Source organism: Silurus aristotelis (assembly GCF_946808225.1).
Source record: "Silurus aristotelis genome assembly, chromosome: 5".
NCBI classification, from domain to species: Eukaryota; Metazoa; Chordata; class Actinopteri; order Siluriformes; family Siluridae; genus Silurus; species Silurus aristotelis.
In genome coordinates, this window is record NC_139578.1 from 32,010,726 (window position 1) to 32,024,301 (window position 13,576).

The 13,576-nt window shown below is 43.5% G+C and overlaps 1 protein-coding gene and 1 long non-coding RNA gene across 2 annotated transcripts in view; one reads left to right on the forward strand and one right to left on the reverse strand.

The window, feature by feature from the left end:
• sorcs2 (sortilin-related VPS10 domain containing receptor 2) overlaps positions 1-5,372 on the reverse strand; it is a 151,815-nt gene extending 146,443 nt beyond the window's left edge. Inside the window, exon 1 of the mRNA XM_083542625.1 lies at positions 4,753-5,372. Within this exon, the coding sequence (XP_083398751.1) occupies positions 4,753-5,076 (324 nt within the window). The 5' untranslated portion in view covers positions 5,077-5,372. The remainder of the gene's footprint in view (positions 1-4,752) is intronic.
• A 2,896-nt stretch (positions 5,373-8,268) lies between these two features.
• LOC310726925 lies at positions 8,269-10,912 on the forward strand. Its single transcript, XR_014533875.1, has 4 exons — positions 8,269-9,091; positions 9,185-9,241; positions 10,102-10,173; positions 10,810-10,912. It is a non-coding gene; the product is annotated as an uncharacterized lncRNA (long non-coding RNA).
• The last annotated feature ends 2,664 nt before the right edge of the window (positions 10,913-13,576 follow it).

Below are 13,576 nucleotides of genomic sequence, written 5' to 3' on the forward strand. Positions count from 1 at the left end.
TTTGTCTGTCTGGTTAATTGTCTGTCTTCTTGTCTGTCTGTCTGTTAAAGAAAAATCTGTATCTTCAGAGCCCTTTCTTGTCATTGTTCACCTTGTCTCTCTCTCTCTCTCTCTCTCTCTCTCTCTCTCTCTCTCTCTCTCTCTCTCTCTCTCTCTTTCTACTTTCTTTTCGCCCCTTAAATCTTATTAAAGAGTGACTCTCTGATGTAGCTCGGACTGTAATATGTGATTCGACCCTGCAGACGGCCGCGTGGAGACCACTGGGTTTAAAAACTAATAACTTCGCTCATGTCTTTGTCAGGAATCGTTTCATTTATGATCGAAAAAAATACCAGAAGACAAGAAGCAGGAACATCAATTTGAAAAGGAAAAAGAAGAAGAAGGTGTTTTTTCTGATCATTGTGTGAGCTTGCAGAAAAAAGCTATCACCTGGGTTCTTTGAATGTCTGTTAATATGAGGTTCTAGCAGAAGACGAGGCGGTCATGTGAGATGTGGATGCTCTAATGTCTGTACGTACTGCATGGAACAGGTGGAGACCTGAGGTTTTATTCTCTCATCAGCATGTTAAGCTCCACCCCTCCTTTCTCTCCCACCCCTTTTTTTCATTTTTAAAAATTTCTCCATCTACAACTTCTGAGCTTCATCTAAAGAACCTGAAAGAAAAAGTCATCCTGGTCTGAATCACCTGGTCATTGTACCTGCATTTCTGTTCTCCTGCTACAGAAACTACATGGTCATTTTCACTCTTTTCTTCCCTCCATCTTTTACTCATTCTCTCACTCCCTCATTCTCTCACTCTCTTATTCTCTCACTCCCTCATTCTTTCACTCTCTTATTCTCTCACTCCCTCGTTCTTTCACTCCCTCATTCTCTCACTCTCTTATTCTCTCACTCCCCCATTATCTTACTCCCTCATTCTTTCACTCCCTCATTCTCTCACTCTCTCATTCTCTCCCTCATTCTCTCACTCTCTTATTCTCCCACTCCCTCATTCTCTCACTCTCTTATTCTCTCACTCCCTCGTTCTTTCACTCCCCCATTCTCACACTCCCTCATTCTTTCACTCCCTCATTCTCTCACTCCCTCATTCTCTCACTCTCTTATTCTCTCACTCCCCCATTATCTTACTCCCCTCATTCTTTCACTCCCTCATTCTCTCACTCTCTCATTCTCTCCCTCATTCTCTCACTCTCTTATTCTCTTACTCCCCCATTATCTTACTCCCTCGTTCTTTCTCTCCCTCATTCTCTCCCTTATTCTCTCACTCCATCATTCCCTCACTCCCTCATTCTCTCACTCCCTCATTCTTTCACGCCATCATCCTCTCACTTCCGCAGTCACTCCATCATTATCTGACTCTATAATTCTCTCTTTTGTTCTCTCACTCCCACTCCCTGTTTCTTTCTTTATTTCGCACTCTCTTCATCCTTCACTCCCACTCTCTCACCGCTTTCTCAGTCATTCTCTCACTCGCTCTTTTCCTCTCTCCTGTCCTCATTCTCTTTCTCTCTGACTCTCACTCTATCCTTGCCACCCCATCAATCTTTTACTCTCTCTCTCTTACTCTCTCTCTCCTTCTTTCTCTCTCCATCACTCTCAGTCACTTTTTCTTTTTGTTTTCCTCCTTCTCTCTCTCTCTCTCTCTCTCTCTCTCTCTCTCTCTCTCTCTCTCTCTCTCTCTCCCTCTCTCTTTCTCTCTCTCTCTCTCTCTCTCTCTCTCCCTCCTACTCTCTCACTGTTATTCATTTCCTCTCCCTTTCACATCTCAATCGTTGTGCTTTTTCTTGTCACCGTCATACACCATGGTGACAGGCATTTCCACAACAAGGGCATTTCCACTACACACAGACACACACACACACACACACACACACACACACACACACACACACACAAAAACACACAAACACACACAAACACACACTGTGATCTTCCCAAAGGCTTTCTAAGTTTTCGAGTGAACAAAACAGCAATTGTAACGGCACCTTTGGACCGCTCCATTCCCACTGAAAGGAGGAGACGTGGGCAGACGAACAGAATGCACCCACACACACACACACACACACACACACACACACACACACACACACACACACACACACACACACACACACACACATCTCATTTCTCATATTTGTGGAAAGAAACAGCGGTTTTCGTAACCAGCGCTTCCTGTGAGAAAGACGAGCGTCTGAGCTCTCGATTCCGTCTCGAACGTCTTCACGCGCGAACGCTCTCTTTGTCTCCATGAAGGTGGGACGCCAATTCTCGATTCTGCACTCTGATTGGTCACGGGCTGCCGATTGGGTTTTTCTAGAGTTCTGGGTTATTATTAATGTGTTAGCGTCGCCATAGTAACGGCTCATTCACAGGGACTGGAATGAGCCGTTGGAATGGTACAGCATTTTTTTTTTAATGGCTGCCATGGTGAAGGTTTCTCCAGGGTCATAGAGACATCCGGGTAACATGTACTGAAGGAGTCTCCAGTGTCAGTTGGTTTTTTTCCGCTTTTGAAAAATTACATGTAACAATAAACGGATAAAAAATTACACAATGTGCTTGCCGGTAAATCCGTATGGTATAAGAGGAAAAAACATACTGGACTGTTATAATAATACACTTAATAAGCAAAAGTATTGGGACACTTTATTTTTTTCCAGCCACTCGTGGTTCTTCTCCAAAATGTTACCACAAACTTGATCGGACAATTCGCTTAAACTAGGAGACCCAAAAACATGTTCCGGCATCCCAACCCAAGCCCTGCACCCTGCGCTCCATGAAGATCTCCTTTCCATAAGTTAGAAGTGAATGGAAGATCTCCAAGCATTGAAATCCAACCCTACTGAGATGAATGTTGACTGCACCCCAGAAACCTTCATCTTACCTCTATCAGTAATTTGACTAACACTCTTGTAGCTGAAGGAATCTCCAGAAACATTTAGTGGAAGAGTGGAGGTTTTTATAACAGCAAATGGAGATGTGGAATGAAGATGTTCAAGAGTAAAGCAATTTTATGCTGAGGGGTCCACAACCTGAAGATTACTGACCTGAAGATCATAAGATCCACCAGGATGATCACACACACACACACACACACACACACACACACACACACACACACACACACACACACACACACACACACACAGTCTTCTATAACTCTACAGCAGATTAGTCATTTCATATGGAAGTTCTTCCCTCACAAATCATATCTGATCTCAAACAATTGGAAATGGATTGGATAATCTGATCACATGACCATCATCACTGTTAAATTCAGGTCTTTGAAGGTCAGAGAAAGAGAGAAACTCAGGGGTCTTCAACCTTTTCTACACCATGGACCAGGTTCATTTAAATAATATTCTCACTGACTGTGTCGAACCTGATCCAGAGGTACCACTGACTAGTGCTCCTGTCCTTATTTATTCACTTCAGATCCTCCTGATTCATCCCAACCTCTGAATGGTATTCTCTTCGTTTGGAGACCACTCTGTCTAAGGATGATTCCTCATGAAGATCCTGAGCAACTAAAGAGCTTGGATTTGGAATAGAATTAATATAAACAGTCTGCTACAACGGATCAAGAACATGAACATGCTTTGAAGCATCCATCACTGAGGACGTCAACAATGATGGAACTGTAATGAATGGACCTTCGGTGTCGAGTCTGGTTCCTCTGAAGGTTTCTTCCTCTTGATGTCTGAGTTTTTCCTTCACCAAAGTCACCACTAGCTTACTCACGTCTCCAAACTTCAAACTTCTCCAAACTTCTCCATTCCAACATTATAACCTCTGCATCCCCAAAGCGACCTGGTGCCAACTTTTCCATAGATTGGTACTGAATCATAACCTTCTGGTTGCTGGAGAGCTCTGAAGTTTCGCACAAATACACAGTCATGGATGAAAATGTAAAGGAAAAGACGGTTCCATGCATGTTTATGTTCTGAATGCTGTTAAACTGCCTGAAGAAGTTTAATGGGGAGCGAAATTCTTGTGATCATCTGGTTATTAACCTTCACACCTTTGTCTGATTCACCCATGACGTTTTAAGCATTTAACCCCGGAACATCACTAAAGTCTCATCTTCAGAGAAACTTATTCCAACAAACCCAAGTACAATAACACCCAGAACACCGGAACACCACGAGGAACCCGTTTCCAGCTGAGGTTCTCTGACCGCAGGAACCTACTGCTGATAGTGAGGACAGGGGGACATCGGTGTCTCTCTTAGTTGGGTCATGGACATTTACACCACATGCTGCATCCACAAAGTTACCTACAAACACCCCTCACACACACACACACACACGCCTCGCACGTATCCCTCACACACCTTCATGCTGTCTGGAAACACGTAACCAGGGGTTCATGACATGATGTTCTGAAGAAGATGATGGTGATTTACTCTTTGTCGTAAGAAATGGAAAAGAAACCTGTAGGACCCCTGAGAAGGTCCTACAGGAAACACGTTCCCTCGTGTAAATCTGGAGTATTGGTGTGTGTGTGTGTGTGTGTGTGTGTGTGTGTGTGTGTGTGTGTGTGTGTGTGAATGTGATGTTATGGTGACAAACTAAACAACAAATGAATAAATAAATAAATAAATAAATAAATAAATAAATAAATAAATAAATAAATAGGGAACAAAAGAAAGTGGTCCTAAAAAAAAGTTTTGACTTTGGGATCCAATCTGTACCATCAGCGTGTCAATGCGCGTGCGCGTGTGCGCGTGCGTGTGTTTGAGGAGCACTCACGCTGCTGTTCTCTCCAGTCCAGTGGACCATCGCCTGGTTGTGCGCGGCGTCGCCTTTCAGCACGAACGAGCTGCTCAGCAGAGACGCCACTTTCGGGGACCTGGCGCTCCGCCGCGGTGCATCCGGTCCCGGTCCCGGTCCAGTCCCCACCTCCTCCACTTTCTCCATGTCCACCTTCTCCTCCATGTCCTGGAGGAAGCGGTGATGCTCGTGCCTCCGGTCCAGAACGCTAACACCGATCCCGACACCGCCGCCGCTGCAGTCAGATCCGTGCGCCGAAATAATCCACGCCAGCGCCACGAACAGGTGCGCGACGTGCGCCATGACGCGCGCCCGTGTCTCTTCTGTGCGTGTGCGTGAGAGTGCGTGGTGGAGCTCCAAACCCACGGAGAACCGATTTGCTGGGAACGAGTAGACTGTGACTTCCGCGCGCGGAGAGAGACAGAGAGAGAGAGAGAGAGAGAGAGAGAGAGAGAGAGAGAGATGAGGAGAAGGAGAGAGGAGGAGAGAGGAGGAGAGGAGCGGGTGATGTTCGCGTGCCAGGAGACGAAAATCTGGAGTACCGGGCTGCCATCTGCTGACAGGCGCGCGCTCACATCCTCTCTCCGGTGTTCTTTAAAGAAATAAAGAAAGAAAAAGAGAGAGAGAGAGAGAAAGAGAGAGAGAGAGAGAGAGAGAGAGAGAGAGAGAGAGAGAGAGAGAGAGAGAGAGAAAGGACAAAAGGAAGATTGATTGATTCATTGTTTAATTGATTGGAAACGGAAAAAGGAAGGGGAATGGACAGAAGAAGGATAGAAAAAAGGGAGGAATAAAGAAAGAAAGAAAGAAAGAAAGAAAGAAAGAAAGAAAGAAAGAAAGAAAGAAAGAAAGAAAGAAAGAAAGAAAGAACATTTCTGCCTGACACACAAGGGCTTAAATTTTTTATTTTTTTTCAATACAGACATTAAATTAATTAATTAATGAATATATTATTATTATTATTATTATTATTATTATTATTGTTGTTGTTATTAAGGAAAATAAATATTACTTTATTATTGCAGATAAATAAATAATATTAAGACATTAATATGAGCGCATATACTGTATATAGTAAAAGACACTCACACACACACACACACACACACACACACACACACACACACACACACACACAGCGTTAAAAGCGTGAAAATGAGGAAAAAAAAGGACCATTTTTTCTTATCAAACTTTTACAAATATAAAAGCTACACTTTATGGCTAAAAGTTTGTGGACACCTGAGTATAAGATGCGCTTCTGTTGAACTTCTCATTCCACACTGAGTTCCGCTTTCAAAACCAGATATGGTGGGAAAAGTCAGGTGTCCCAATACTTTTGCCATAGTGCGTATTTAAACTTCACGTTATTATAAAACGCTCATGAACAAGAAAACACCGCCATCTAGTGGCCGTAATTGTTCTTAACAGACCAGAACAGCCTGGCAGGATCAGGAAAATGATTAAAACACACACACACACACACACACACACACACACACACACACACACACACACACACACACACACACACACACACACACACACACACACACATCAAAGCAGTAGTAGAACAGGCTGTTTCCTGGATTTCAGCACCATGTGATAAAAGAACAAACAGGTCTCAGTCGCCCACTGTGATGTCAGGAACCGATGTCTCTGATTCTGTCTCCTGAGTGTAAACAAAACACTCGATTGTCCTTGTCCTTCTTCAACCCCAGGATACAAACAGTTTCCGACCCAGCACACGGCACAGAAACACTGAAGCTGATTATCAGAATCGTGCTCAAGCCTGATGTTCCTCACGGGTACGCTCTGTATCCTCTGGTCCAATCTCAGCAGCACTGACATGATTGTCTCAGCATGACAGGACTTTCCATCAGGCAACATGGAGAAGCTCTAAGTCTGCTCCGTGCACACGTTGCTTTCGAGTCCCACAAGGCTCAGTTCTCGGTCCACTCTTATAGTGCATTCTGAGTGCAATCGGAAAGTGACTCCATCACTGTTTACTTTATTTTATTATTAGTAATTATATTTTTATTAATACATTTCATTATTTCAACATAAAACTCCATAAAAACAATTCCCTATAAGTTTTTTGGAAAATCAGCCAAACTAATTAGTTATGTGGCAAATGCAATTCCGCTATAAACCAGAGGGGGCGCCAGATTCGAACCGCAGTAAAGTAGAAAAGGTAATTTTTAAATTGATGGCTGCAACACGTCTCAAAAAAATTGGGAGAGGGCAAAAAAAAAAGTCCGGAAAAGCAAGTGGAAGTAACAAGGATGAGATTGTTACTTGTTAGCAAATAATGAGGTTAATTGACAGCAGGTCAGTAGGATGATTGGGTATAAAAAGTCTTTGAGATATAGTGAACCCCCGAAAATTTGCGGATCTTAAAATTCGCGTCCAAAATTTGCGGATTTTCTGTCCTCGCGGGGGGTCTTACAACGTACCACTGTAATAAGAAAATATGGGCAGAACTTCACCAATCTGTGAAAGACTGTCAAAAATTCCGAACAGTTTTTGAATAATGTTCCCCAACATCAAATGGCAAAAACTTGAAATATATCATCATTTATAGAACAGAATATCATCAATAGATTCTAAGACTGAAGAAATCTCTGTGCAAAAGGGACATGGCCGAAACGCAATATTAGATGCTTGTGATCTTCTGGCCCTCACTGCGTTTAAAACAGTGATGATTCTGTAATTGAAATCACTGCATGAGCTCATTAACACCTCCAGAAATCACTGTCTGTAAACACAGTCTGCCATGTCCTCCACAAATGCAGGCTAAATCTCTATTATGGAAAGAAGAAGGCATTCGTGAACATGATCCAGAAACACCACCATCATGTCTTAGCCAAAATTCATATAAAATAGCCTGTGGACCAAAGTAGATCGATGACAACAGCCTGGTTTGTAGAGGCTTTGATTTCACCTATTCAAACTATTTGGCCCAGTTTGAAACGAAAAATATGACAAAGAAGACCCAGGACTGCTGTTAGAATCCTATATCAGACAAAAATTTGACAACATTCTTCTCCCAAAAACTCCAGAAACTGGTTTCTTGCACAGTTTATAGTCAAGGAAGTGCATTGTTCCTCTAGGCCAGATCCTTTACAGTCAATAAGGTACCCCAGCTTCCTCTTTTTGCAACATCACTGGTATGGTTTCTACCAGACGGACCATTGAGAGCATCCCGAGGAACTCCATTACTGCTTGTCTGGTTGCAAGACCTTGCAGTGGATATCAAGGACAGCTGTGAAGATCTTTCCTCCATCGCAAACTTATACACCTCATGCTGCATCCACAAAACCACCAGGCTGACAACACACAACCCTCACACAGACCAGCCCCCTCACATCCATGACCACACTGGGTTACAGTTTCTTACTTCAAGCCACACACACACACACACACACACACACACACACACACACACACACACACACACTTACTCGAATCAAACAAACCAATCAGTTTTTTCAAATTTTGACCAAATGTTTGTGGACACCTGCTTATATGCTTGGTGTGTGCCCAAATGTGTTCAGTTTAAAGCTCTATAGTAGGAGATCTTCACCTTCAACCCATGGAAAGCTGATCTTCATGGAGCTGGCTTTGTGCACAGGGTTTGCATTGTAATGATGGAAAAGGTCTCCTAGTTCAGAGGGACAATTTCATGCTACAGCATCCAAAGGCATCCTATACAATTGGGGAAAGAACGCCATCTGGGTGGAAAAGTCACTCATTGCGACTTTTTTTTGTTCCCGAAAGAGGAACACATTTGTTGATGACACAAAACTGGGTTGTGAGTTCAAATCCCAGCACCACCAATCTCCCACTGCTGGGCCCTTGAGCGAGGCCCTTACCCCCTCAACTCCTCAGTTGGACTTTCTGAAGGACCAGATAAGAATATTCGACCCCTCAGTAGAACCCCAATGCATGTTAACTCACACTGCGTTCCTTGTTGATCAATTTAATTTACTTCATACTAAAATGCTGCACCTAAAACGATCTGAGAAGTCAGGAAGGTCTCATGAAGGTCTCAGAATAAAAGGAAATATATTTTTAGAATGCCTCTGGTGCTCTGCTGCTTCAGCCTCAACCACAAGACAGGCGTATGATGAGTAAGAGTTTCATAACCTTTGTCCGTTTCCTTACAAAAAAAACAGCCAACTCCATTTTCATTCGCTTTTCACACCACCAGCATTATCATCACCACCATCATTCTCACCATCAGCTGCTGCAGTGATGTTCTCTTCTTCTAGTTCTCTCCTCCTGGTTATCCTGATCCTTCAGAGCCACACACTGAGCAACAGTAAGTAGGAATCATTTCATTTTTATTTGTTTTCTTCATGCCAGACATCATTTCCTGTGTTTCTGAACGCTTGTGTTTTTGGTTTAATCGTAGCTGAAGTTCTGACGCGTTTCTGTTTGAGTGATGAAACACGTTTCCAGACCACCGAAGGTGATAAAAAAAACCCACTTGTTACTGCAGTAATACTGTGGACATTTTCAACATCTACACGTGCAGGATTTATTACCTCCAGTGAACATCAGGAGATAAATTCACCTGTTAGCATCATCATTCTTTTTCTCTTCCTTCTTCTGCTCCCCCTGTCCTCTTCTGCTTCTCCTTCTTCTTCTTTTCTTCCTTCATCTGCTCCTCCTCCATCCTCTTCTGCCTCTCTTCCTTCTTCTGCTCCCCCTGTCCTATTCTGTTTATTCTTCTTTTTTATCTCCTCCATCTTCTGTTCCTCTTTCTACTTTTTTCCCTTCTTTTGCTTTTCCTTCTTCACTTCCTTCTTTTTTCCTCCTCCTTTTCTTCTCCTTCTCCTCCTCCTGCTTGTTCTGCTTCTCCTTCTCATACACCTTCTGCTTTTTTTCCTTCTCCTATTTTTTTTCTTCGTCTCCTCCTTCTTCTTCTCTTCCTTCTACTTCGTCTTCTTTTCCTTCATCTCTTTCTTCTTCTGCTCCTTCTTCTTCTTTTTTTCCTCATCCTCCTTCTTCTTCTCCTCCAGCATCTTCTTTTCCACCTTCTTTGTCTCCTCCTTTTTCTTCTTCTCTTCTCCTTATTCACTTTCTTTCTCTTCTGCTTCTCCTTCTTCCCATCTTTCTTCTTCTCCTTGTCCTCCTTCTTCTTCTTCTTTGTTCTCCTTTCCCTCCTTCTTCTTCTCCTTGTCCATCTTCTTCTCCTGCTTCTCCTTCTTCTCCTCCTTCAACCATTTTCTTCTTCTTCTTCTTCTTACAAGCAGGTCATATAAGTTCTTTACATCCAGAGCTGTAACCTTGTAACTTCCAGTGTAAAGTTTTTCATCTCTTGTTTAGCTACAACCTGTGCACCTCAACAGGAACACACACAGGAACCACAGCATGCTGAGGCGTCACAAGGAAATTCACGTAAGTCATGAACTTTACATTAATCCAGAACAAATTACAATCGTCTAATTGCTCAAGAACCCAGTACTGAGAGTGTGGCAGAGTTCAGATCTGATTTAATCTTCTGTTTAGAAATCCAACCATTGAACTTTACTGTATGGATGAAGTTTTTGTGGACAGCCCACTCCATATTAAGTCTTTATTTGCTGTAATAATAACCTCCACTCTTCTGGGAAGAGATTTTGTAGAGATTTCTGGAGATGTATTTATCCCAAAGGTGTTCAAAAGGGTTCAAAAGCTCTACAGCAGGAGACCTACCACTCCAACCCATGAACAATAGATCTTCATAAAGCTGGCATTGTGCACAGGGGCATGGTCATGCTGGAACATGTTTGGATCTTCTAGTTCAAGTGAAGGAAAAATTCCTGAACCAGAAAACAATTGTGCCTTTATTATTGCAGAAGAACCTCATACAGAAAGGTCAGGTGTGCCAATACTTTTGTCCATATCTGTAACACCTCCAGCTTCAGGGTTTGAATCAGTGCAATCAACTGATCATCACATTTCATTGTGTGCTTTTATTTCAATTATATATCCATCACATGTGGTTTTATGTTTTGTAGCTGAAATCACAATTCATCTGTTCTTCACATGCAGGTCCAAACCCAGAGGGATGTTGTGTTCACTTCTCTTTCACACTGCCGTCTGATAGACCTTCAGCCACACATAAAGAACATGGAGTGAACTGTCCAGAACGTGTGTCCATGCAAGTGTTTACCTTTTATTTACATTTTATATTTGATTACTTTATTCTGGTTTACAAATCTCTTCAGGGTCAGTGGTAGAGGATGGAGGGATGTGTGGAGGAGTGAAAGATTATGTAAGGAAGAGGGGAGAATTGGTAGAGGGATCGGTGGTGCAGTGATAGAGGATAAAGGGATGAGTGGCAGAGTGGTAGAGGATAAAGAGATTGATGGAGGAGTGATAGAGCGATGAGTGGAGGAGTGGTAGAGGATGGAGGGATAAGTGGCAGAGTGGTAGAGGATGGAGGGATGAGTGGAGGAGTGGTAGAGGATAAAGGAGAGAGTGGTAGAGGCTGGAGGGATGAGTGGTAAAGAATAGAGATGAGAGAATAGAAAGATTATGTGAGGAAGAGGGAAGAATTGGTAGAGGGATCGGTGGTGCAGTGATAGAGGATGAAGTGATGAGTGGCAGAGTGGTAGAGGATAAAGAGATTGATGGAGGAGTGATGGAGGGATGAGTGGAGGACCGGTAGAGAATAAAAGGATCAGTGGAGCATTTGTGAAGGATGGAGGGATGAGTGGAGGAGTGTTACAGGATGGAGGGATGAGTGGAGGAGTGGTAGAGGATGGAGGGATGAGTGGAGGGGTGGTAGAGGATGGAGGGATGAGTGGAGGAGTGGTAGAGGATAGAGGGATTGATGGACGAGTGGTAGAGGATGGAGAGATGAGTGGAGGAGTGGTAGAGGATGGAGGGACGAGTGGAGGAGTGGTAGAGGATGGAGGGACGAGTGGTAGAGGATGAAGGGATGAGTGGAGCAGTGGTAGAGGATGGAGGGATGAGTGGAGGAGTGGTAGAGGATGGAGGGATGAGTGGAGGAGTGGTAGAGGATGGAGGGATGAGTGGAGCAGTGGTAGAGGATGGAGGGATGAGTGGAGGAGTGGTAGGGGATGGAGGGATGAGTGGAACAGTGGTAGAGGATGGAGGGATGAGTGGAGGAGTGGTAGAGGATGGAGGGATGAGTGGAGGAGTGGTAGAGGATGGAGGGATGAGTGGAGGAGTGGTAGAGGATGGAGGGATGAGTGGAGCAGTGGTAGAGGATGGAGGGATGAGTGGAGGAGTGGTAGAGGATGGAGGGATGAGTGGAGCAGTGGTAGAGGATGGAGGGATGAGTGGAGGAGTGGTAGAGGATGGAGGGATGAGTGGAGCAGTGGTAGAGGATGGAGGGATGAGTGGAGGAGTGGTAGGGGATGGAGGGATGAGTGGAGCAGTGGTAGAGGATGGAGGGATGAGTGGAGGAGTGGTAGGGGATGGAGGGATACGTGGAGCAGTGGTAGAGGATGGAGGGATGAGTGGAGGAGTGGTAGAGGATGGAGGGATGAGTGGAGCAGTGGTAGAGGATGGAGGGAGGAGTGGTAGAGGATGGAGGGATGAGTGGAGGAGTGGTGGAGGATGGAGGGATGAGTGGAGCAGTGGTAGAGGATGGAGGGATGAGTGGAGGAGTGGTAGGGGATGGAGGGATGAGTGGAGGAGTGGTAGAGGATGGAGGGATGAGTGGAGGAGTGGTGGAGGATGGAGGGATGAGTGGAGGAGGGAGACTTTGTGATCATTAGGCTTCAGATGTTCTGAATGATTGGATTTTGCTTTGAAACACAGAATTCTGTTCCTCTCTGTAGGGTGAAGACCACCACCAGTCTGTGTGAAGAACACAGCAATGAATGGGTGCAGAACGTCTTCAAATCTTACGACTGGTGTCTGGTTAAAGGTAAATCCTCCCTCTGTTGCTTTTAAGAGCTCAGGACCAGAGTTCCTCAAGTCCAGATTTATTGGCACCCTTCAAAAAACTGGATGTATATGTTTATATCTAGAACAATTCGAACACTACAGTTATGAGTAGGATTTATGAGACATGTGTTTTAAATAGAAAACACGACTCTGTCATTTGTATTCGAGAGGGTTAAAAAAAAAAAAACCCCGATTTCATATTTTGTATAAAAATACTTTATTGTTTTGTATTGTTGGAGTTTTAAAATCCTGTAAAATACTTTGTATGAAGTTCCACATGATGACATCATAAAAATGTGTCCTCTGATTGGTGCTACTCAGTATTTTGCTCAGACTTTTTGAGATCAGAAAAGAAAGTGTTGGAAGACGGTGGTGAAGGTAAGAAACCTGCAATATTTTAAATAGGCGTCTGATGATTAGTAAATAAATACATGATCGCCGAATATTGTTCCTAATTAAAGTAGTTGTTTTGTAGGATTGTGATTTTGCACACGGCCGCATGAATGACTGCTGACACGATATTTTATTAGATTTATAATTATGAAATGATTCATTAGTTAGAAACTGATTGCTATTAATTCAGGGGTCATCAGTCATTTTCTTCTGAATGACCTATTTATCAGTGACTCAGTGACATTTATAGATTTGGTTTGATGTCAATACTGTATTTTCCGTCTCTTGGTTCCAGGTTACGCACCTAAACAGGGCGTTGGTGAAATTCCACACATGTCCTTCAACAGGTTTATAGGTAAGTCACTAATCACTCCATACATCTACTAATACTTGACCTAAACAGCCAACAGAAATGCAGATACAAGAGCTTCACATTATGTGTAAAAAAAAAAAAACGTGTGATCACCGCGACTTCCATGAAAAGGCTGTTGGACGAGCTGGTTAA